At 35.0% G+C, this 26,193-nt stretch overlaps 1 protein-coding gene and 1 long non-coding RNA gene across 2 annotated transcripts; one reads left to right on the top strand and one right to left on the bottom strand.

The window, feature by feature from the left end:
* Window positions 1-6,990: 6,990 nt before the first annotated feature.
* Window positions 6,991-21,037, bottom strand: LOC145556349 (putative beta-1,3-galactosyltransferase 12). Its single transcript, XM_081618001.1, has 7 exons — window positions 20,479-21,037; window positions 18,819-18,971; window positions 18,645-18,727; window positions 18,139-18,238; window positions 17,929-18,042; window positions 10,277-10,419; window positions 6,991-7,664 (listed from the first exon to the last, which is right to left on the bottom strand). Exons 1-7 carry the CDS (start codon window positions 20,898-20,900, stop codon window positions 7,567-7,569), a joined length of 1,113 nt encoding a protein of 370 aa, XP_081474127.1. The 5' UTR covers window positions 20,901-21,037; the 3' UTR covers window positions 6,991-7,566.
* A 2,937-nt stretch (window positions 21,038-23,974) lies between these two features.
* On the top strand, window positions 23,975-25,591 carry LOC145556348 (uncharacterized). Its single transcript, XR_014091837.1, has 2 exons — window positions 23,975-24,183; window positions 25,349-25,591. It is a non-coding gene; the product is annotated as an uncharacterized LOC145556348 (long non-coding RNA).
* The last annotated feature ends 602 nt before the right edge of the window (window positions 25,592-26,193 follow it).

Genomic DNA, 26,193 nt, shown 5'->3' with positions numbered 1-26,193 from the left:
TTGGTCCAAAGAATGGCGAAGAGCCATCTGGTACAGGCAGGAAAGACATTGACAACCCATTTTCTTGGTCCCCTTTTACTCTCTTTTACCTCTATCACTCTACCCTTCTCTTTCAATTCCACCTCACTTTTTGGAAACAAACAAATGCTTCGTGACAAATTTTGAGATCAATAATAGTAATAATAACATTAATGTTAACTATATATCATGTGATACTATATTATCATTATGTAAGTTATATGTTTATTTCAAAATTTGAAGTTGATTCATTAGTTATTTCTTGTACAAGTATGATCCTACCAATGAGGTCTAGTCTTAGGAGTTAAGATCGAGAGACTGTGTGTCAGTGTGTGAGCGATTGCATGTTCAAAAGATCTCTTTATATATACGGATATACCCCATATGTAATTTGTATCGCCCTTGTGTTTCATTTAATTTCAAACCAAAAATGATGTATTATCTCCAATTTTTATTATTTGCAAATTTGGAGTATTATTTGTGAGATATAAAATATTCCAAAGTCATAAATAATAAAAATCGGAGGTAGTACATTGATCCCATAGAAAAGGAATAGCTAGATTTGAGATTGGATCGGATGTTCTTCAAATAGGGATGACACTGGGTCGAGTTAGCATGTGACAAGACATAACCTAACACGAAACGAATTAGCTCATGCATGAAGCTAATATGCATGGCACACCTTGGTATTGTACTTGTTGGGTTGTGACTCCTTGGGAGTCATGCCAATTCAAGGCCGTAATTTTGGATGGGCAAAGCATGAAGTTGACATGGCACGCTTTGCCACTGTTCTTACAACCTAATGGCCATCCATGGCGTGCAATGTGAGAGTAGCAGAGAACCAATGCAATATGAAGATTGCTAGCGGCTAGCCATGGGATCGGAGAAATTGGGTCTTTGATCGAATCTGGTGAATGTAGTGGTATGCAACCCCAGGACCCCTTGTTTGTTCAAACTATAGGAAAAGAGAAAACTTTAGGGTCTGTTTTGTTATCCTTATATTCATTTATTTTAGTTTTAATAAGTTCATACTAGGGTTTCAAACTTTAAATTACAACTAAGTTTTACTCTCTTATTTTTTTTCTTTTTTTGTAGGTAATATAAGGAGAATTCCCTTGCAAGTAAGGGGGGGGGGGGGGAATTGGGGATCTTACTTATTTGGGGTGAGAATCGAATCTGTCTCACAGGGATGGAAGGAGAGTCTTCAACTAACTAGCTAACCTTAATTTAAATAAGTTCAGATAAGTAAAAATCAGGTGAATATAACACACACTCATCCCTTCGATTGTTTTTTTGATTGTTTCAGACTGACTATTGCATAATACACATGCTCGGTTTGACCATGCAATGTATTCATAATAATATATACAATAAAAAAAAAAAAAAATTGACACAAATAATATATACAATAAAAATAAATGTAGCTTAACATACTTCCTTTATTTCAAAACAAAATGTCCTTATATGACCGGCACATTAATAATTATATTAATGATCAAACACATGTATTAGTATATGATGAATCAATAAATAAATAAATAAAAGTAATGGACAAAAACAAAGGACTCCAAAGCAATCTCAATAATAACTTAATGCTATCTAAATAACTTAATGCTATCCTAATCAACCATCATTTTTTATTTTATTTTTTTTAGGAAAAGTGAGCCAACAATTTGTTGATTATGCAATACTTTAGTTAGGCGTACATCTAAGATCTATAACTCAAGTAAATCCAAGTATTCTGTATTTCTTTTTCGATGTAATATTCTACTTTTGCAAATCATAAATTATAAATATCTTATGTAAAAAAAAAATTATAAATTAACTTTTTTTACCACTATATTTTTTATATACTCGTACTCCGTAATTCCAATTTTTTTTTAACAATATAAATTTTTAAATATTGAGGTAATGAAAATTCTAAGAACATAGCTAGCTATGATCAAAATTATTCATTAGCAAACATAACACTGAAATGTTATAACTATACAGAAATGGAGAAATATGAACAAAATTATTCTAATAATGAGCCAAACATAGACAAATAAACTTGATCACCTATTTCAAGATATAATTAGTCCTTAATATCAACAAAATTATACGAAGTATTAAGATTATATTCAATAATAATTGCATAGGTGACCAACACATACACAACTTTTAGAATGTAAATTATGGAAAATATTTAAATTCGACTAGTACAACAAAGGCGTGTGTATGACATGCTCCTTACGCACATTTTGAATCATTGTGGGGCATTCATGCATAAATTGTTGTATATCACTATATTGTTTATGTAAAGGTACCACTGTACGCCATTAACGCCAAGGTGTATTATAAATCGATTAGATAACTATAATCGAAGAGTTAGACAATAACTTAGCTTAAAGATTTGCATAATATTAATGAGGGCATATTTGTTTGTAAATTATGGTATACAAAACACTCAAGACTTTAAACAATTTAAGTTGTATTAGTTGCTACTTGCTAGTAATTATAGTGGAAAAAGAATATAATAACCCGTCAATATACTTCTAAGAGTCTTAATAAGATTGACTTATGCCTTTATTTTTATTATTTATGTATAAAAGATATTTATTTTATCACTTTAGTAAGAAGATTGATCGATATAAATAGAAGGTATCTAGATCAAAAAATGATTATTTGGAATTATCTTATAATCTACCACAAAAAAATTTCTTCCATACAAAGGAGATAAGTGTTGTTATTACTAATGAATACTTACTTAAAAGACCAAATTTGGCCGTTATATAAAACCAAGTGGTTTGAAATTATAGACAATCAAATCAAGTTGATTCATCACTCCCAAATGGTCTCCTAAAGTGACCTCCAAATGTGATCTTCCATGTGCTAAGACAAATTTCATTCTGATTATTGTAGCAAAATTTTGGATCACATAAAAAATAAATTATTATTATTATTATCTTAGATAACCACGAATTAATTCTAGTGATGCATATAACTTGTTAAAATATGTCAACGTGGAAATGTGTATATTCAATCATTATGGAAAACACACGAACACACAAAAAAATAAACTATAAATTGAGAAATTATGTATAATAAGGACAATAAACTTAGGATGATTGTTTGTTGTCCTCAATTCTAGCAACGAAATCTTATCTGACATTTGTATAATTCATTGGTCATGCCAGATTTGTACTCTCTAATCATACATTTCATCATTAACGCATGATGATTTCATATAATGAGATAAGTCTTCCACCTCTATTTTGTTTGTAGCTTTATTAATTAATTTCTCCTAAGTACGACAACAATTAATTTATCCTAAGTACGACAGTACGAGTAACACAAACTAATAAATAATCTTAAACCACTCTTTGTAAGTATCGCTTTTGACAACCATAAATTCTTAAGGGAGTGTTTGGTTTACATACTTTAGGTATAAGGTATGCGTTTAGAATTGGTTAAACTCATATCTTACATTTGTTTTAAAGATTTTAAGAGTAGAAATCTAGGGGGAAGGTGGATTGGCTCATTCCCATACTTTTGGGTAGAGCTGGGCATGGACCAGGTCGGCCCGCGGGCGGCATGGCACGATGACCGAGGGATGGGTTGTGGGTCGTGAATAAGATTCCAAAAACTCGGCACGGGCACGGCACCAACCCGCGGGCGGCACGGTAGTTAGGCCTGCAGCACGACAAGCGGCACGCCGGACACAGTTCGACACAGTTTAGCTCGGCCCGTGCAAAATAACTACTCATTCACTGCTTCAAATAAATTAATAATAAAAATAACATAAATAATAAAGAACTATAATAATAAAAATAAGAATAATAAAATAATAATAATAATAATAATAATAATAATAATAATAATAATAATAACAGCAGCAGCAGCATAAGCATAAGCATAAGCATAAATTTTAAAAAAAATAATTAAATAATATATCCATTTTAAAAGTTGTTTAAACAAATTTATCGATTTTTTTTTAAAAAAATATGGGCGGCACGGCGACCGGCCTGGCACGGCACGCCAGGCACGTAGGCCGTGCCATGTCGTGCCTGGCGTACCGTGGGTGGGGTTTGTCAAATGGTGGCCGACACGACACGGCTCGCCAAAATGCAAGCGCGGCACGACATGAGCCACCACTAGGCACGACACGATGCCCACCTCTACTTTTGGGTATAAACTTTATTCAATTCCATAATCATACATTCATACCAAACATGTGGTATTAAAAATCAAGCTCCAAATAAACTCATATTACTATGATTTCGTTCTTAATTCCAACTACATACCAGTTTGCGAACCAAACGCCTCCTATAAATCATTCTAGAGTTAGACATAAGCAGGCTGCAAGCTAGAGATTAGTCGAAAAGCAAAACACTTTGATCAGATTAAAAGACTCGGGTTAGATCATTTTGATTTGAACAATCACTTAATAAGAAAGCTAAGGATCTTACTCAAAGATAACAATCTAATATAATTCCTAAAATGATATCAATTTTAAAACGCATGTCAAAAACATGTGCTATTCAGTGTAATTAGTGTTTATTTTAAATTAATATTTCTATTTTAAGTCTTTTTATCCAACGTCCTGAGATGTTCCTTAATTTTTCCAATTAAAAACTTAAATTTTTTTATTCATATTCACCATTGGATAGGGATCTATCCCAGATTAGATTGTGGTTCAAAAGGTGTTCGACTCTGTCTTCCTCCTACAAACACAAATCAGAACTCTGCAATTCATGAATTTCTTAACCTAATGTAGCTACATATGGCAAGCATTTATATCTCCAACCCTTTTTTTTTTTTGGAAGGAATAATATATCTCTAACCCTCATAAATTGGCTAAAAAATTTATTTCCTTTACTTAAAATAAAACAAAGAATCTTGATAAAAGGCACGGCGTTAGATAAGCATTTAAAATACTTCCTAAACCAGTATTAATTTGAGAATGCATGTCAAAATCACTCGTCGATTAGTGTAAATAATATTTATTTTAATTTAATATTTCTACTTTTAGTTAGCTTACCCAATGTTCTGGTGGCGTTCATTAGCTTTTGCCATAAAGAAACTAAGAAAAGCTCTAGTTTGCGAAAGAATGTTATATACACCCGAGTGTATGGTACACCGTACCCAAGGGTATTTGTTTGTTTATTTGATGATAAAATGAGCAATAATCATCAAAATAACAAAATATACTCTTGGATCCACCGTGCACCCGGGTGTATAAAGCAATTTCTACTAGTTTACTAGGAAATAAGCTGGAACACGATAATTAAGAGACATAAAGTCATCATAGTATTAAAAAGAACTTTTAAAGAGATTAAAAACACATTAGTTATTTAAAGGTGAGGTATATTCTTGGAAAAAAGATGTAAATTTATCTTCCAACAAGTAATTATGTACGTAATATAACTCAGTTAACAGATGTACATCAAAACAATTCTTATATCTTGGAAATTTTCATTATTCTAGTTTTAAAGTTATTTTTCACGTTATTCTTTAGATCTTCTAGGGTATGAACTTTCTTCAAAAGTTTCACAATATTTAATTTACTTATGCAATATAAATGTTACACCTAAATAGTTAAAACATCCATTTTCTAAATCACTACAACCCAAAACATCCATTTCTTCTCCTTGTAGTATGTGATCCTATAAGGCATTTTGAGAGAGCAGAAAAGCAAGAGATGGCGCAAAAAACCAAAGAGAATGAAAAATAGTTAAATATGAAACGAAGAGAAAATGAAAAAGGAAGAGTAATTTCGAGAGTGAATAGCGAATTTCTTTGTAAAACACTTTAAAAAACATAAAAAAATTTAAATATTATTTTAAAAAAAACGAAGACATAAAATCACGACAAAAAGAATATACGTATATTATTACTTTCGGAAGTAAGGGAGAATTAAAACATGGGACAAGATTATTTGCAAATATAAGTATTGAAAAGAAAGGGAAAAAAAAGTGTATATATGTCATAGCTATCAAAATAATACAAAAAAATGACTCTTACACTTATATTTTGGTACCAAAGTAAAAGTTAAATTCCAAAATAACAAAAAAGAAAAATAAATGAGTATTTTGAGATATTATGAATTAAGTAAATCTAGAAAACTCTGAGAAATTGGGACAAACAGAATTTAATGAGTAACAAAGTGGTGTAAGATGTAGAAATAACGATGACTATAATCATCATCAGCATTGATGTATCAACTAGAAGTCCAATAATTATAATAATAAAAAATTATATTATAAGATATATTCAATATTTTATGCAATTTGAAATTAAAGATATGTATGGTATGAATACATGCAAAAATACGTCCAATAAATAAAAATTGGCGTTATTACTGGCAAAAACATGCAATTTGTTGTTTGTTTATACCACCAAAAAAGGGTGTTGGCCAAATTAAGACCACACATTATATAAGAAGAGCTCGATTGCACAATCCTCAAAAATAAAACTGCAATGTTAAATGTTTCTGTATACTCAAGGCTCAACCTTCACTTCATCCCCTGGAATCCAAACAACTCAGTGACAGGAAGTGGTCCAATTATGTATATGTATATATATCAATATACACACGCATCTCAAATAAATATACATGTAAGAAAAATCTTATAAAAATAAATAATTACGGAAAATATAATAATTATAATAAAAACCTAGATCCTTTTTACTAAGTTCTTTACTATGTACTAGGGTGGTTAACCGGTTGAACCAAACCAAACGGACATGGACCAGATCGATAAATTTGATAAAACTAAACCAGAGACCGGACCAGATATATGCGTGGATTGAATCTGGATTGGACCGCTAAAACTGGCCTAAATTTGGACAAACTTTGGCCAATTTTAGAAATTTTTCTATACTTTTTTTTTCCCAATAATAATATGGATAGATAAAATCATATAAAAGAGAAATGAAATTAACTGTTCAGCACCTTATTTGAAAGCTAAATACAAAGTAGAACAGTTACATAATATGGATAATTTTTTCAATATATTTAAATAAAAAATTCAAAAAATTTACACAAGGTTTTACTAAATAAAAATGGTCTGGCTCAAAACCATTTCCATAGAGTTTTGAACTGGACATGACATAGGAAATTATATTTTTCAACCTAAAGATCGAGCCAATTGTCTTTAATTCGGTCTGTGAGTTCCCAACCAACTAAAGGAATACATATCAGCAACAACGAGGCTGAATATTTGAAGTGGGATTAGTTACAGCAAACTGAAAGGTAAATCTCTCAGTTGTCAAAAAGAGCACATGTTTTAATTGAATATTAACACACAACATAGTTTCCTCCTAATACCTGTAAAGAGTAGTTCTACACCTCTGTGATAGTTAACTATACCCTAAATACAATGATCACCTGGGAAAAGAATGCCTAGTGTACATTACAACAAATTTTAGGACTTCAAGGGCTTATTCCTTCTGTAAATATACTCAACCTTGAGATTTATATCGATTCCAATTGCATTTCGAGTAACAGGAACAAAGCCGTGCTTGAAATGAAAAGGTTAATAGAACATATGAAGTGCAAGAGAACACTTATCTATCATCATCCTCCTCTGGTGGAAGCGTTGGACTCTTAGAACACATGTTAGTATCATGAAGTTCCTTTAGTCTTGCGGGCGGATTGCATAAGCCTGTTCAGCAAATCCCAACTTTTATCATTAGTATTTTAAAAGAGCACTAATACAAAAGTGCTATTCGAGACAGATCAGCATCATTCATGAGCTCAAAAGTAGTACTTCAGGAAAATTAAATACAAAAGTATATGGGATGATCAGTAGAGAATCCTACTATTATTATTATTATTACTCATTTAATTATTTTCAGGAAAAGTTCGTCAGTGTCAAAGAAAATGTACGATCTGTTTCCTCTTTTCTCACTCTTCACGCATGCAAAATGCCCCAATCCCAAAAGCTAACGTCTTAATGGAACTACAATGTGCAACACGTTCGAAGTTGGACTCATAATAATATCCACTAAAGCACAAAATAGATGTGCATAGCTTGAATAATCAGCAGTAAAATCTAAAGAAAAGGTTTATCTTCAGGGGAAAAAAAGGTTAGGCTTCAAGCAAGTAACAGATATACAATCAGTTCTTTTCCCGTTACCAATGCTTCAAAATGCTAAAATTCATTTTGGGACCAAGGCTTTGTTGTTGATGATGATGAATCCCATGGCACAACTTACTGAAGAAAACAAGGTTTTGGTACGAGATACTTCAACAATGATATTACGCAGTACCACAAGTATTAACTCATACTGAGTATCTGAGTACTTCCTTTACAACATGAAATCCTACAAACTAATCTCAGACAGTTTCCTACTTTCCAGAAACCTGCTGACATGACAAATATATCTCTACAGGCTTCCTGATGGATTTCAATAGTACTTTTCAGGGAGGGAGTTAGAAAACTACAGTACCTACAGGGTTCACTGCCATAAAAGATCAATCAACATGAAAACAAAGCATCTGCATCACTGAAAAAGGTGTCTTAATCGTAATTTCAATCGTTTGTGAGTCTCTTTAGAAGATAGAATCTAGCAAAAAAAAAAAAAGACTTGACAATTCGGAACAAAACCATGAAATTTTCAAAAAGGGACAATTCTTCACTTGGTCTTGTATCTGTGTGAAACAAGAAAATGCTGATAAAAGCCAGCTTTTCAAAGAACCTCTTCATAGAAATAAGCATATATAGCCTGGTAATTAATTGCAGAGTTTCTACCGCACAGCCCATATCCACACTAGAACCCAAGAAGAAAGCAACAAAGAAAAGGACTTTAATTATATTGTGTGGCTAAAAGGTTTGAGGAGATTCAGTTTAGAGTTCAAAACTATCTGTTACTCCTTTTGAAACAGTTGACCATTTCTCAACTATTTCCTCTTACCCTGGCATCTCTTGTTTGGACTTTGGATCAAATTAAACAAATCATTGGTAAGTAACTATGGCCTTGTATCTTTATAAGTTCACACAATGACTTTCTCCATTTATGTAGGTTGAGGTCAAAAAAAGATAGTAATATATGTCCAAACAACTGTGCTGTGGCAAGAAAAGGAAGTATGCTGTCAAAAATATAGATCCAAATTGGCAAGAGCAAAGCTTTATGGCTTCAAAGATGTCAGAGGTTCAAACCTGTAAGCCTCTAAACGATAGGGCAAGGCAGCATATACCTGACCTCCTTAGAACCCTTGTTCGCACTAGCATCAAACATTTGTGCTAAGTGAAATTCAAGAAACACGGAGATTAACACTGTGTTTGGATAAATAAAGGGGAAGGAAAAGAAGGTGAGGGAGGAGAAGAGGAGGGGAGGGAAAGGGAGGGGAAGGAAGAAGGGTGAGTTTTCCTTCCAAATCTCTCCTTTGTTGGAGGGATAAATTTCTTGCAATTTAATCCCTCCATTTCTCTCCCCTCCAATTCCCTTCCTTCCTCATTTGTTATCCGAATGAAAGATATTTCATCTCTCCATTTCCTTCCTTTCCCTCCATTTCCTTCAATCCAAACACACCGTAAGAGAAGAAGATGGAGTTCAACGATAATTTTCTGGAAATCAGCAACAATAGACGATAGTTAACCATTCTAGTGGCTCGTTCTCTCCCAAAACATCTAACAAATTAATAGAAAATCTCATCAATATGCAACATCTCTCTAATATGTTCTATTTACAGAGCTTCTACCCTAACTAACTATATTCTTCCTCAAGGCACTGATAGTAAAATCATTATGCCACTACCTAAATTGCCCATCTCCTTAGATCGATGCTTAGCAACTTGAAATCCATGTGTTCAAAGCTAGTCAACTTCTCAATGATGAGGCTAGATATTAACAGGTAGGGTAAGATTGTCAGCCATTATTTTAGTAAATTTACAATCAGATAAAGCCACAAGGAAGCAATCAGTTACTGATGGGACATACTGGTTTGTCTATTGTCTGTATAGTGCTGTAAGTCTCTTATGCACAACCAAAAGTTCATGGCTCCAGCCTAGTCTTTGAGCTTCCTAAGGACATTTTTTGCTTCCAAATGTTTAATTCCTAAATGATGTTAAAAGTATCGAAGCATTAAGTAACCAGCACATAGTACACACACCATAACAGCATCTTGCAAATTTTGTAAATAGCTCTACTGCCTAGAGGCTAAAAAGCAGGAAGTAATGGGCTATCACAAAGAGACAATCAATCAATTAATAATAACAGTTAAAGCATGATTTGATCAGACAGCAAGAAATAAAAGAGAGAAAGACGATACGCACCAGAACATTTAGGGATGTCCCACACACCAATCGATGTTGGCGTGCAACGAGGATCACACATAGCCCGATTATCTTCATGATGAACATTCATGGCAAGCATCCATGAGCCAATGGTTACATCTTCATTACTAAAAATTCTCAAACTGCACAGGAAAAGCATTTTATGAACAAAACAAGACTGAAAACAAAATGGCAAGGTGTTCAAAGTTTAGACTTGGTATAGCAAGTAACAAATAATGGCATGCCGCACAATTTAATAAAAAAGGAGTCTTAAAAGAACCATGCAATATAAAGGGACAAAATTAGTTAATCAATTCTCATTATTTTGAATCAAAATCTTCACAACTAAGACTATAATCTTTAGAATGTTTAATACTAGCTCTGAGAATGAAGCAATATACATATAGCTGCACTGGCTTACCACAAAAAAAAAACAAAAAAAAAAAAACCTCAAAGTTTAATTCAGTATGTTCAATGAAGAGGATTGGATCACAAAGTCCAAAAATAAGTCACTTGGGTATCCCCTAAGTTTTATACAATATGATCAAAAAAAGGGGACCAGGTCACCAAGTCCTGAATAAAATCATCCTCATATTACTCCCCTTACCCTTAGTGCCCACCAACATACTTCGATTAGCCAATTTTTATTATCGTCTTTGGAGTTTTTAAGAACAACCTAAGAATTGAACCTAATCTCAAACTACAACCTTCAATACAAACCTCATAACATTACTTCTTTTTTTTTTAAAACTTCACTTGGTCTTATTGAAATGCATCTTTCTTCCAAACCTTTTTACATATTCTTTTCATGTTCAACTTTCAAAACCTTACTTGAACCAAATTACACATCTTTCTTGTTCATATCCAACACTCTCAAAACTCAAACCTCACAAGCCAATGCTTCACTAACTACAAGGGTCGGTATAACATAGGCTGATAGGTTTGTAACATGGTTAAGTCAAGAAAGGGAAATAAGGCTCAAATTGGTTAGCAAATAAGTTGATGCAAAATTGAAAACCAAATTTGTAACAAAACACCAAGAAAACAAAGAAAAATGAGAAGAAGTGCCCTTTTCCTCCTCTAGAGTCGTTTGGTCACGATCTTCGGAGCTAGAGGCCAACACAAAGATTACGATATGCATAGTTAAGGATCCTAAATGCCGCTCACAAGAATGATGAAGGCTAGAACAAATGAAGCTCACAAGGGATAGGAAATAAGCAAATACCAACTAAAGGGATTCATATCCACTATAGAGAGCAACCCCATCTTACCACTTTCCCGTGAACTAGGGGTTCAAATGTCCTCAAAAGTTCTAAACCGTGCTACCTTAGCTTAAAATGTGTCTAACTCAACCCTAAGCATTCTCAAACCGTGTAAACTCTCATCAACTAGGAAGATAAGCATTCAAAGACACATCATCATGAAAGGCACACCAATCCAACTGAATGAGCAAATTCCAAATCAAAATCATTTCAACTTGTCATAGTCATATTTGTCACACAAAAGGGAAAACAACACAAAAACCCGATTTTCAACAAGATATGGCAAGGATGAGAGCTCAAATGGAGAACATGCAACTTTGCATGCAAGGTATGTTTGCCTCTCACCAACATAATGCTTTTCAAACTAACGCCCTTTACGATACGAGTGTACATAGGGGGGAGGTCACTCCTCCGGTTAACTACCCTTATGCACCGGCCCAACAAGGGCCCGTGGCTTCATGGGGTGGTGACAACCTCCCTACGTACCCCTATTGGTCAGGTGTCGAGAACCCCGACGAGTCTAGGAGTGAGTTTCCTGACGAGTTGGCCACTATGACTACCGGATCTCGGATGGGAGTGACTGTAGGGGTGACCCAAACTACCCCTACGTTCACCCCGATCACCCCACTCTTTGTATGCAACCCGAGCCTTTTGACTAGATAACCCCCTCCCAACTTGACCTTTTCAAAGGTCACTATGGGTGGCCCCCCAGTTACATCGGAGGGTGGGAGCCCTATGGCCCCCATAGGGATGATGATGGTGCCGGCCCTAGCGGCCACTAGTTCCCCCCCTTGGTATGCATGTTCCCCCCCCCCCCCCCCCTTGGTCCCTCCCTTATGTTTTTATTTGCATGTGAAGCATCGAGGACGATGCTCTTATCTAGTGTGGGGGGTGTTTGAATCAAAAGGCAGTAGTTTTGAGTAAGTGTGGGGGAAGGCAAGGACTCGTGGGAACGTTTGAGAAGCTTATGTTGGGTATTGTTGTTATGCATCGGGTTGGTTAGCTTTTGGATTGTTTTAGCTTGTTGTTTGTTAGTGTCTTTGATGATGATGTCTTTGATTATGATGTAGGTAGTTGGTTATGTCCATAGGCCAAGTTTGTTATCTTTTTGTTTTTCTTTCCCGTTTTGCTAACCTTTTTTCTTTGTTTAGTGTTATTTTTTTGCTTTTTCTTTCTCTCTCTTTTGTAGCTTTGAAAAACGATAGAAGCAATATTTGGAGCTTTGGCGCTTTGGTAAATGGTTTGGTTGCTTTATTTTTCTTTAAGAGACATTTGGGTGACATCTTTCCTTTTCCCTTTTTTTTATCCTTTTTCTTTGGGTGCTTAGTTTAGGCTTAAGCTTAGGAAGAAGTTGAATGGTTCGAGGTTGCTTGAATTTGGTTCTAAGGAACCTAGGATCGTTGATGTTATTATCAACGATCACTTGTATGACGATTGGGATTTACTTGGATTATATGCCTTGTTTGTGAACCTTTTAATTTTCTTCCTCTTTTTTTTGTGTTGTTTTCCCTTTTGTGTGACAAATATGACTATGACAAGTTGAAATGATTTTGATTTGGAATTTGCTCATTCATTTGAATTGGTGTGCCTCTCATGATGATGTGTCTTTGAATGCTTATCTTCCTAGTTGATGAGGGTTTACACGGTTTGAGAATGCTTAGGGTTGAGTTAGACACATTTTAAGCTAAGGTAGCACGGTTTAAAACTTTTGAGGACATTTGAACCCCTAGTTCACGGGAAAGTGGTAAGATGGGGTTGCTCTCTATAGTGGATATGAATCCCTTTAGTTGGTATTTGCTTATTTCCTATCCCTTGTGAGCTTCATTTGTTCTAGCCTTCATCATCCTTGTGAGCGGCATTTAGGATCCTTAACTATGCATATCGTAATCTTTGTGTTGGCCTCTAGCTCCGAAGATCGTGACCAAACTACTCTAGAGGAGGAAAAGGGCACTTCTTCTCATTTTTCTTTGTTTTCTTTGAGTTTTGTTACAAATTTGGTTTTTAATTTTGCATCAACTTACTTGCTAACCAATTTGAGCTTTATTTCCCTTTCTTGACTTAACCATGTTACAAACCTATCGGCCTATGTTCTACCGACCCTTGTAGTTAGTGAAGCATTGGCTTGTGAGGTTTGAGTTTTGAGAGTGTTGGATATGAGCAAGAAAGATGTGTAAATTTGTTCAAGCAAGGTTTTGAAAGTTAACATGAAAAGAATATGCAAAAAGGTTTGGAAGAAAGACGCATTTCAAGAAGACCAAGTGAAGTTTCAAAAAAAAAAAAAAGTAATGTTATAAGGTTTGTGTTGAAGGTTGCAGTTTGAGATTAGGTTTAATACTTAGGTTGTTCGTGAGAGATGGCCACTCTTTTGCTTCACTTAGGAATTGCCACCAAAATTTTCAAATTGATTCCCAACCTTAACCCCTAGCCATGATATTACAACCCTAGTTAAGACCATTGGACTTTAGAGGAGCGAGGTCAAAGACCGATGGAGGGAGATAGATTTCAACCCTATGAAAAGAGTATGCATAGTTGAGATGTCGGGATGACCTTATGATTCCGCATAAAATTTCTTTTTCCGGTTCCCTCGAGGAATCATGAGGAGCTAACTGAGGGATGATTTGAAGCTAGTGGAGAGAACGTGGACCATCTTGGTTGAGGCTGGGGCGGAGAATGAAATCATTAGTTCTCTATGCTTAGCTTAAGTTTGTCTCTTTCAACCATGAGCATCTTAGAACGTGTTTTACCTCTTTGAATTGAGAAAGGTAAGTATTCTTTGATGCATGTCTCTACGTTTGAGTCCAAATGGAGCATTTCCTACCTTGAGACTTGATTGGTTTTCATAAACCTTGTCATGTTATGTTTGTTGTGTTTGTCTCTTTGTTTTAGTTTTCCTTGCTTGAGGACAAGCAAGAGGCAAGTGTGGGGGATTTTGATGAGTGGCATTTATGCCACTCTTTTATCCTTTTTCTTTAAGGATTCTCCCCTCATTTGCACTTGTTTGAGCCTTTTCTAAGCATTCTACCTTAGTTTTGCTTTCTTTTATCCCTTCTAGTGTTTCCTTTCCTTTTTCCCCTTTTTCTTTGGTTTTCTTAGTGTTTCTTCGTTGTTTTGTAGGTTGTTGGCCCTTTTGGATGAACCTATGGATGCATGTCAAGCTATGGAAGGGAAATGAGATGCTTAAGGAAGGTGTAATGGCCATGCAGGAGCCGCGGGCGCGAAGTCAAGGGTCGCGGGCGCGGAGCTTTATGTTGAAGATTTACTTGACTTTCGGTAGATGTCGTGCCGCGCCTTGGAAGAGGTCTCTCCTCCTTGACCCGCGGGCGCGGCACCTGGAGCCGCGGGCGCGGCATATCGAGGATGCCTTTTTCCCCTCATTCCAGACTGCGGCCTCTCCTCAGCACGAGAGGCGGCCGCGGCGCGGGATGCTGGGTTAGGCAGCTCCGTACCCAGATTGGAGATGGCGCGGCTGCTTGCTAGAGAACTCTCCTTGGTGTTTTATTTCCGTCTTTTGTGATGCATATAAATAGCCCCTTTATTCAAGTTTGTAATCATCTTTTATCTTATCAACATTTAGCCCTAATCTTAGAGTGAAAAAGTGGATTATTACTCAAGTTTCCTTTATTGTATTCAACTTTGATCAAGTTTAATCTTCAATCAAGCAACACTTCAAGCTTTCATCTTTCATTAATCCTCTCTTTAGTAATCTCTAATCCTTTCTTTTAGCTTTATTTATTTGCCTTTTTGTTGCTTATTTTCATTAATCTTATTAGTTCATCTAGTTATTATTGTTTTCATTGTTCTTAATCATGTTTTGTTTTGTGTTTCTTGAGTTTATTTCTAGTTTTGATATTATGTTTAATCCCTCTTCTCTAGGCTAATTTCTTAGCTAGGGGAAGGGGGTGGAAAATATGTGTTGATATTGGATGAATGATGATGGTTGGATTGAACTCATGCCATAAATTAATGAAAGACATGATTTTTGATAGCTTGAGATTATTGTGGCACTTTATTTGATGTTCTCTAGTTTAAATGCATGAAAATGATATGAACTAGATTAAGATCATCTCTATTCTAACGATTGCATGAGAATGAGTTGTTAAAGTAGAGTTTTATGGATTGTGCTTCTTTATTCTCTTGATTTGATTGTAACTAATAGGATGTATGAGAATGATCCAAATTAGTAAAGACCTATTTCATTGATTTGTCTAGACTATTGCATGAGAATGAATTGTTTAGGTAAAACCTTGTGTTCTTTGGCATGTTCATCTTGATAACCATCGTTGTTCTCCTCTCTCTAATCATGTTTGACACCCCCGCACCCCTAGCGTCGTTCTCTTTTGATTTAATCATCTTTATCTTTGCTTGTTTGTAGTTTTAGAGCTTTTTATCCAAAAACCAACAAAAACATTCCCCTTTTTACTCTTGCAATAGTGATATTGATGTTGGACGAGTGAGCTTCCTTAGTGGTTCGACCCTTTACATGCCCCTATACTTGTATTAGGGTGGTTTAGGAATATAAATGATTAATTTGATTAGGGTAGTAGTTTAACGACCTATCCAGCCCCTATCAAATTTTGGTTGCCGGATCGGACACATGGACATGTGTCCGTGTCCGACACCCGTTAACGAGTCCATATAACATAGCCTAGAAGTTGTCGTTGCCCATTCACCCTTTCAAAATTTCCTTAATTCTGTATAGAGGAAGGATAATAAGGAAATAGGGAAATTCTTCAATTATTATCCAAGATTTAGTCCAGGACTTGGACAAATGAGGACAAGAATCAGTGTTCATCCTTGGATGAAGAGCCATGGTTACCTTTCGCTACTTCTCATCCCAATAAGACACTCCCAACAAGATTGGCACATCGAGACTTTCATTGGGAGGTTGCTCGTTGAACACCCTTATGTAAGCTTCACAGCTAGGACACTTAGAGCAAAGCACTGGTTTGCTTGTTTTAGGCAAATGAGTCATTTGATGGTCGTTTATTATGTAGGCATTAAGATCCAAATCAATCAGATGTAACCTAACTAAGGGTCTAAGGCAAAGATTGTCCCTTCTACAAAAAAACAAGTCCACAACCAGGTATTGCTGCGACAAAAATATTGCAGTATAAGAGTGGGTAAAATAAGTCATGTCTAAACAGATAAAGCCAAGGCACAGATTGTCACTCTAACCAGGTGGTGTATATATATTTTATTATCTGACGAGAGCAAAAACCTAGGACAATCAGTGAGATGCTGGTTAGCATTAAAATTGAGTAACTGCAAGCCTTCAAAACCTCATGACCAATGGAAAGAAGAACTTCTCATTATACTCCAACCCAATAGTCGGATAAATGAGACGAACATGGTTTTAATTAGGGAGAAACAAAACCCTAAGAATGAGATTCATTATCTGAAGATCCTAACTTAGACATGGATGAGAAATTGTGGGGCCAAGTAGGGCAGAGATGGCTTTATTCATCTTGTGTTATCTAAGTGAGATGAGGTTTTTGAGTAGTATCTAAGGACACCTTCAGTACTCTTGCAGACATATTCTGGTTTATTTTTTTAAAAAAAAAAAGGAAAATAAACTGGTGCAAAAAAGAAACTTATGGGCAAATTTTGTAAAACATAACACTATGTTGGACAGAAAGAAATGGAGGGAAAGGAAGAGAAGAGAAAAGGAAGGATGCATCATCCTTTGTTTGGATATCTAATGCAAGGAGAGGACGGGAAGGAACTGGAAGTTTTAATAAACCAAACCCTCCATTGTTGGAGAGATTTGAAAGGAAAATCAAAATTAACTTTTTTCCTCCCCTCAACCTCTTTTTCCTTCCCCTACTTTTCCCTTCACTAATGTCATCCAAACATAGTGTAAGTGAAAAACTCGACACAAGAATTAGTGGCTTTGGGGAAAGCACCTTGATGGTACTTAGTTACTCTCCATTTTAAATTTCTCTTTATGCCTCTCACTGTATTCTTTCTCTATTGTCACAATACGTATAACATTATAGATACTGCTCATACCTAGAGTCCAGTCCATAACATAAATTATCGATATTCAGTCTTTCACCATTAAAATTACAAGCTAAATCTCAAAAGCCTCTTAAGAATTTCTGTACAATTTTTATCCAATGTTCAACAACTCGATCATACCTAAGTACCAACTATTCATGTTCACAACTAGCCATTTGCAATGTGAGGGATCTTTGCATTGCTTCATGTAAACCATGAGTATACATGCCAAATATGGTTAAAGAGGGGGAAATTAAATCAAAGCCACAGAGAAGTATTTTCCCAATCAGGCAAACCAATACGCAACATCATTCAGCAAGTGAAAAATAGAAGATTGAGTGACTCTTAAAATTTAAAAGGATGCAAGGTTAAAAGCGAGAAGGGGAGCCACACCTGTTGTTCTTGGCAGAAGCCAATGAAGAAACTACCTCAGCGGATAGAATATACAAAGGAGCATAAGCATGCAAAAAGTATTCATTTCCAATAAGGTGTCCTTGACTTTCATACCTGAAAATCAAATTCAAGATACACAAAAGAAGCAGTTTATGAATTTCAAGTCTAATCTAACATTTAATGACATGATAGAACGTGATTTTCTCTTACCATTTCATTTTAAGGTCAGTGATGACAGGTCCTTTCTTCATGCAGCCAATATAAGTTCTAGTTTCAGTTCTCTCCTTGGCTAAAAGTGTGGCAAGCCTGTCTGACAAAGTCAAGATGGAGAGTTATATTGTACCATGGAAATTTACAGTCTGTAAGAAGTATGTTACTTAGATGGAATTCCAAGTCGAGTCCAGAAAAGATCTAGACTAGACTAGACTCTAAAATTTGAGGACTTCATTTTGACTCAATTTTTGAGAATTTTGGACTAGTATAGATTCAAGTCATTCAACCCTTCAGTCCAAATTTTTAAATCAATAATTAAACAATTAAGTACATATGTCAATTTCATTATATCTCGAATTGGAACGATATTAGCTGAAATGAAGTTGTGCGATTATTGATAGTTTTATTTTTAGTATTAAAATGGAAGTGCAAAACTGCAAAGGATATTATTACCTTTTTGGACTTAGCGTCTCTGTAAATTACAAATATACAAAATTACATACCTGGACGTAAATATATGTCATCACCGGCTTTGACATAATAATCAGCTTCAAAAAGTTCAAATGCTGCTATGAAAAATGCCAGGCTGCAAAGGAAGAGAATTAGACACAATGAAATAGGAGTTGAGGTGTTGCTTGGGTTAAAGATATTGTCAAACCACATAGCCTACGACTTACGTTTTGTGTGGAGGGCTAGCATGATCTTCATCAACATCTATACGCAAAAAATCTTTATACTTATCCACCTCTTGGTTGAGAGCAGCCATCTTTTTAGCATCTTTTGACCGTCCAATCACAAATCTGAAGGCTAAACCAGTAGAATGCTCCAACCTATAGAAGGAAAAGTCAACAGTGAACATAACACACAGGAGTACACAATATGAATTTCGAAGTGAAGAGTTTAGCATCTCAAACAATCCCTGGACTTGCACCAGGTCATCTCAAAGAAAGAGAAAAAAAAAACAGTAGGGTACCATGCATAAATCCAATCTCTTTCTAGAAAGTATTAGTCAGCAGGGAAATAGGGACAACAGGATGAAAACCTTGTGATAGTCCACACTCCACATAGCACTTTCTGGAATTCTGCTTCTGATTTGTCTACACATAATGCCGGTTATAAATTTTATCCCCTCAGTTTTCATCTTTCCTAGAGAGTTTATAAAACTAATTTTTTTCTAGTCTTTTAAAATGATATGACCCTACTTTTTATTTCATTTCTTGAGCATACCCTTTCTGAACTATTTCAACCACAGCGTGACAATATTCTGCTTCAAACTTGTCTACATATATCTTTTATACTTTCAATATTGTTTCTAAGAAAAAATGAATTGTTTAGGTTGAAAGTTTCAAAGCATTCCTTAATTCTCCTCACCTAACTCTACTAACACATCCAGGCTATGTTTAGTTCTAATTGCATGACATAATTTATTTTGTCGGATCAAAACATAAGACCAGATCATATCAAAAGCATCAAAACATAATGATAATGGAGATATATAGGACCCTTAAAACCACCCAAACAAGATACTGACACTTTTATCATACTAAAACCACCGAGTCGATACAGTGTTCATACAATCTCACACCTCCTCCTTTGGCTCCTTACGTGCTCTACACACGAGCATGTGGCAATGACTCAAAATTTCCCCCAGATGTAGGATAAATAGTTCCCTGATTGAAAAAGCCAATGCCAATATGAAATCACCTGCTTCTCTTATCCTCTCTTTACCCTTCTTAGGATCCCAAAAACAATAGTGAATAATGCAACAATGACCTCACCAAAAAATATATTCTAGTGATCTCATAATAGTAGCTTAGTTTATAATAACACTCCATTACATGTAAAGTACACTGTACCAACGATTGTATGTCAACTAACTTAGTTGGTTAAAATCTAGTGGGGAGAACACGATTAACCAAAACTTGAGATCGAATCATGTAATCAATGTTCCAAATGCATCATAAATCCCCTATGATCACACAATTTAGATGCATTATAAAAATATAAATCACACAAATTCCGCAACAAAATCAAACAAAACCCAACAAAAATCACGCAATCATAATTGCATTGAAATCGTATGTCAACTAGCTAAGTGTGGAAACCCAGTTAACCAAAACCCGAGATCGAATCCCGTAATCAATGTTCCAACGCAATGATGCATTATAATCCCCTATGATCACGCATTTTAGATGCATCATGAATCACAAAAATTCCGCAACAAAATCTAACAATACCCATCAAAAAACACGCAATTCTAATTGCATTAAAACATAAATCAGCTAAAAATAGTATAAAATCATACTCTACAACATAAAAATTAAAAATGCGGCGAACCTCAAAAGACCTTCAGGATCAGAAGGAAACCAAGTACTCCTCAAACCCTCTCTTCGATCAAACGAATCAAACCCAGTCAAAATTCCAACAAACCCTAAAAACTTAGGACGATCAAGAGCATTCCCGCCATCACTGATCTTGGAAGATTGATGATTTTCAGCCGTCGATAAGTAATGCCCACGAAATGAATCCTGCACCCGACCACACCGGAAAATTGGCGGCGATTGAGAGCGAGTGAAAGTGAGGAGAGAGAAAATGGTGCCGGAGATTCCGACAAGAAGGCAAACAATGGAAAAGACGATAAAGGGTATTGGAGGGCGGGAAGAATGGGAAGAAGGGATGAATGGCTTTTTGGTCTTTTCGGATTTGGAGTATGGTTGGTTGTCGGAAGTTGGTATGAGTGGGGATGAAGTTCGCGGCATTTTCGAGGGAGGAGAGAGAATTTGGGAGAGATCTGAGGGAAGAAGATGATGATCTGAGGAGAAGAGTGTCAATGGTGGTCTAGTTGTAGTCAAGTGTGTTCTTGCTGCTTTACTGTACACTCTGTAGTGTGTCGATACTGTCGATTGTAGTTTTGTCCAAAGTGTAAGAATATACAATACAAAAACTTTTGCATGTCCCCGGTTTATAATAATTTTATTGTACATCGAACATTTTTGCGAAAAGTGACTATTTTTCTTTACAAAAGTAACCCTTTTTATTATAAAAGCGACCCATATTTTCACAAAAATGACCTTGTTTTTTTTACAAAAGTTACCCTTTTATTTCACAAAAGTAATCCTTTTTATTCAAAAAAGTGACCCTTTTTTTTTTTTACAAAACAAAACAGAGAAGTAACATAGGAATTTTCATCAATAACCACTATCATTCGCTTTAAATTCGAGAAGCAAAAAATTCCAGATTCACCGGAACAATCATTGTAAATGTTTGTGGGAAACACCATAATGAAGACTAACACCGTAGCGAAAAGAAACGTAGATTAAATTGCCATACCAAATAGCCATTTTTGTGCCGCTTTGATAATAATTTGAGATGAAGCCAATCATCTATTTTTGTGTGTGGAGGTTCATAAATGTTGATAGAAACAATCGATTGAATTTCAATTATATAAATCAAAAACTCAATTTAAACAAAATTTTGAGAAAAAATCGTCATTTGAGAAATTGGTTTTACGGTCAAAATTTTTGATCAATAAAAGATTAATTGTAGGTTGAAAATTTCTGAATAGAGGAAGTGATTTCTTAGGCATGGAAGATGAAGAGAAAATGAAAGAGTAATGAAGGAGAGAGAGGAAAGTAAGAGTAGAGAGAGAAACTGAAAGAAGAAAGAAAGATCCAGAAAATGAAAAATAAGGAAGAAGGTGCAAACAGACAGATGATAACTTACTTTATTTGAACTGATTTACAATAATGCTATTGTATACCGGGTGTTTTATAATATTTGTATATACAATATACTCCCTCCGTATTAGTGTACATTGAATGTATATAAAAGTTACTCTATTTTATTACTGTACTTGTTTTACTTTTTTTTTACGGCCGTATAACGTTTAAAGTAATAAGATTTGTTGTCACGTGTTGCATGGGTCTAAAAACAGGAGAAATGATCTAATTTGTTATAAAGTACTCAAGTCCGTATCTGACCAGGGCAACCGGGGCGGCTAATTGTTATTACCTACACCTAGAGCTGTCAGTTTCTGACTCGAACCGTTAAACCCGACTGTTTTGAACTGATCCGAAAAGGAACTGAACCGTTAAAAACCTGTTTTTTGGAAATCGAAAACCGATCCGACCCAATTTTTTTTAACCCGAAACTGAACCGAACCGAATTTGTGCGAACCGTTACTAACCCGACCCGTTGTCAAGCCAAACCGTTACAACCCAAAACTGAAAACAATCCGAACCGATTACGTCTGAACTCGATGGTAACCCAACCTATTCTAAACCGAAAACCATTTAAACCCGGCAAAAATCCGATAAACCTGAACCAGTCCAGCCCGTAACCCGTTATGACTGAGCCGTTTCCAACCCGTAACCCGTTGAGACCGAACTGTTTACGACCTGTAACCCATTGAGACCGAACCGTTTACGACCAGTAACCCGTTATGACTGAGTCGTTTACAACCCGTAACCCAATATGTTTATGATCTGATCCGTTTCAACCACTACTCGATAAACCCAAACTTATTTATGACTTAACTTGATTATAACATAACTCGTTCCTACCCATTATCTGACTAACTTGACTCGATAATGATCCGACTCGGATTTAACCCAATATGATTTGGACTGAAACCCGCTTCAAATTTGGCAAACCCATTTTCAAACCGACCAAGTTCAATCTAAACCGATTATGACCTGAACCGATAATGATTGGACCCCCGATTTCACCCGATCTGTTTTGAACCGAAACCCATTTTCAAACCGACTCGGTTTTGTAATCCCCCATATTTTAAAATATATTATAAATGAAATTATATATTATTTATAATATTTACTTGTATTTTTCCGGAATTTAATTTCAAAAGTTTCAAATTATTTTTGGGGTTGATAAACGATTTTATTACAAAGAACTTTTTATGAACCTTCCTTCTATAATTTATGTCCAACAAACAAACCAAACCCAGTTTACTTTCTTAATTGACCCATTAATTTAATGAGGCCCAATATCCCTACTTACCCTACTACCCTCTCTCCTATAAATACCCCATACATCCCCAAAAATTTCCCCACACAAAGGTTAGTCTTATTTTCTTTCTCCTTTGTTTTATTAATTTGTGTAATTATAATTATTGATTATGGGTTTTGATTTTATTGTTTGAAATTAATTTAATTAGTATCAAATTGTATTTTGATGATTAAACTTTATAATTTCAGATTTTATAAATGTTATAATTTTCAGATTTTGTAAATTTAATAACCTAGGGTTTTTAATCATTGAAAATCATGATTTTAGGGTTTTTATGAACAACCGATTTAGGGCTTTTATAGTAATGATGTTTTGAAATTTTGGTGATTATACTACTAATTAGTTTAACTTAATTCCAGATTTTTTTGAACACGTAAATTCGTGTTTTAATGTTTAGATTTTGGTTCGTTAATATTAATCCCGTTTTAATCCCGATCAGGTTCTGAACTCATCCGATTTTGACAAAAAAGTAGTGTTTTCCATGTGGAAACAATGTTTTAAGAAATACACACTACCTTTGGTAGTGACTACCACCCTCTCGTGGCCAAATTCAGCCTCTAAATATGATTTTCGGGCAGTTTTTGATTTTTAACGAAGTTTTTTTTTATGCTTAATGTTTATGATTAGTTTTGGGTTTTGATTTTATAGTATAAAGTTTATATTTTTAGTATCAAAATCATGTTTTTATGTTTTAAACTAATAATTTCAGATTATAATTGTTGTTATAATTTTCAGATTTTATAAGTTTAAAAACCTAGGGTTTCAATTTATTTAAATTGGGATTTTAGGGTTCTTATGACTAATTAAATTGGGGCTTTTGTTCCTATTGTATTTCTAATGCATAATTAACCATAAAAACATGTTTTTAATGAATTTTTAAGGAGTTTTAATCTAAATTATATTGCTGGAAATTTGGTTAAGTATTAATTTATTATTGTTGCTTGTTTTCTAGGAAGTGATTATTTCTTAGGAGACTTGTAAGTGATTAAAAGTGGCACAAGGGATTGTTTATACGAGGTACGTACATGTCTACTTCGTTGTAAGTAGTATCATGTTTAGGTACCAAAGAAAAGAACTTAGTTTCATGATTAGAGAACACTTGGATGAAAATTGTTTGGTTATACATTTAACTAATTCATGTGCTTATGTTTATGAGACGAGTTTTGGTGAATTGATTATGTTTGTATGGAATTATGGATGCAAACATGTTGAATTATATTGGATTAATTGTTTGTATGGAATGTTGATACAGGCATATTTTTATTGGATCGGTTTGTTAACCACATTTGGATTATTAAAGGATTGAAATTGAATGGTTTAAGTGGAGTGAATTTATTAATTATTCCACAAGGTTGTTATTTATTTTATTACTCGAGCATGACTTGTTAGTATGTTGAGTAAAAGTGGATTAAGCCGAAATGGCTAGGTGGGTTGACTATGTTCAACAATTTTGAATAATTTGGAAGTTTAATGGAATTAAAGGTCAACTTGTGATGTGATCACCATTGTCCTAAATAAGATTAAAAGTGAATTGATGTATGATTGTTATGTATGGTCTTCTTGAATGAGTCGGCTATTAATTAAAATTGTAATCACGTAAAGTGAAACATGGATGAGCAATAAAACTCTGGAAAGCGTGCACTTCTAGAGTATTGACAATTATGGGTTGGGGTACACGGTGGTAGCCCGTGGCTTTTCGAGGCTTGTTTGATCAACATGTCCTCTTTTCTTTTGGTATTTACATTTTTATTTTATAATGAAAGTTAGATGGGATCCTAGACTAACTTTGTGAGAATGGAGTCGCGCCCATTCTTGCATCGCGCTAAACTTTTATTTTAAATGGTCATTTGGGACCAAAATGATTTGGTGGATTGGACAACCTCGTCTATTGCTTACTCCAACTAAATTAATTAAATTAAATATAAAGAGTCAAGTGTTTGGAATTGATTAGCAAGTATGTTGAGTCGATTGAATTGTTTAAGTGTGGAGTCTTGATTAATGAATTTATGTTGTATGTTTATTTACTTTAATTAGTTGAGCATGCTAGGCTTGGTACGTTGTAGCTTGTATGTACTCAGCTTTGCTGATTGCGTGCTTTTGTGTGTTTTCTTTTGGTCATGGCCTTCGCCTTTCAATGACCCTGTGATGATCCAATTATTACACTTGTATTATTGGGGAGCAGTATTGCACAGGTTAGCTTGATGATGTGAAGTTCGGGGATTTGACATACGCATTGTCAAGGGATTGATGTGATTGAGAGTATTCGTTCTTTGTGTTGAACTTATTTATGTTTTACTATTTTAATTATGTTTTGGGATTTTGGAATATTGGTTTGGTTTTAATAAGGGCCTTTATGGTTCCAATTTGTAAGCTTTGACTTATTGGTTTTCTAAATTATATTATTTTAATATTTAAGTTGGATTTCCGCTGCAATACTTTGATAAAGCCTTAACGTTTTAACACGTGGCGGTAACATGCCAATGGTTCTCCTCTATTTTTATTTAAAGTAAGTGGTTCGGAAAAGGGAGAATTATTGGGGTGTTACAATAACCCAAACTGATTATGACCCGAACCGATTACAACCCGACCCGATTAAAACCTGAACTGTTTTGAACCGAAACCCACTTTAAACTGGCTAAATCCGTTATCAAACCGATCCGGTTCAACCCAAACTGATTATGACCCGAACCAACTACAACCCTACCCGATTAGGACCCGATCCGAATAGAAACCGCAATAACAAAAAAAAACCAAACCAAACTGACCCGATGATTTTCAAAATCAACCCAAACCGACCCACTAATTATTTCAATCCGTTATAAATCGATCCGTTATAACCTGAAACTGATCCAACCCAAACCCGAACTGTTTACCCGAAATGACACGCATAGATGATAGTAATCCTATTGTGCTGGTAAATATATATCTTTAGACTGCATTTCCATATGACAGTATTGCAGTGCCTGCAATGTGGTCTCCTGTGTTCGTATCCTGCCAAACGCCTCCTAGGGGACTGACCAGTATTAA

The sequence above is a fragment of the Chenopodium album genome, chromosome 8, assembly GCF_948465745.1.
Source record: "Chenopodium album chromosome 8, dcCheAlbu1.1, whole genome shotgun sequence".
Lineage (NCBI taxonomy): Eukaryota > Viridiplantae > Streptophyta > Magnoliopsida > Caryophyllales > Amaranthaceae > Chenopodium > Chenopodium album.
Note: the sequence above shows the minus strand (reverse complement) of the source record. Positions and strands in the feature narration are given on the sequence as shown.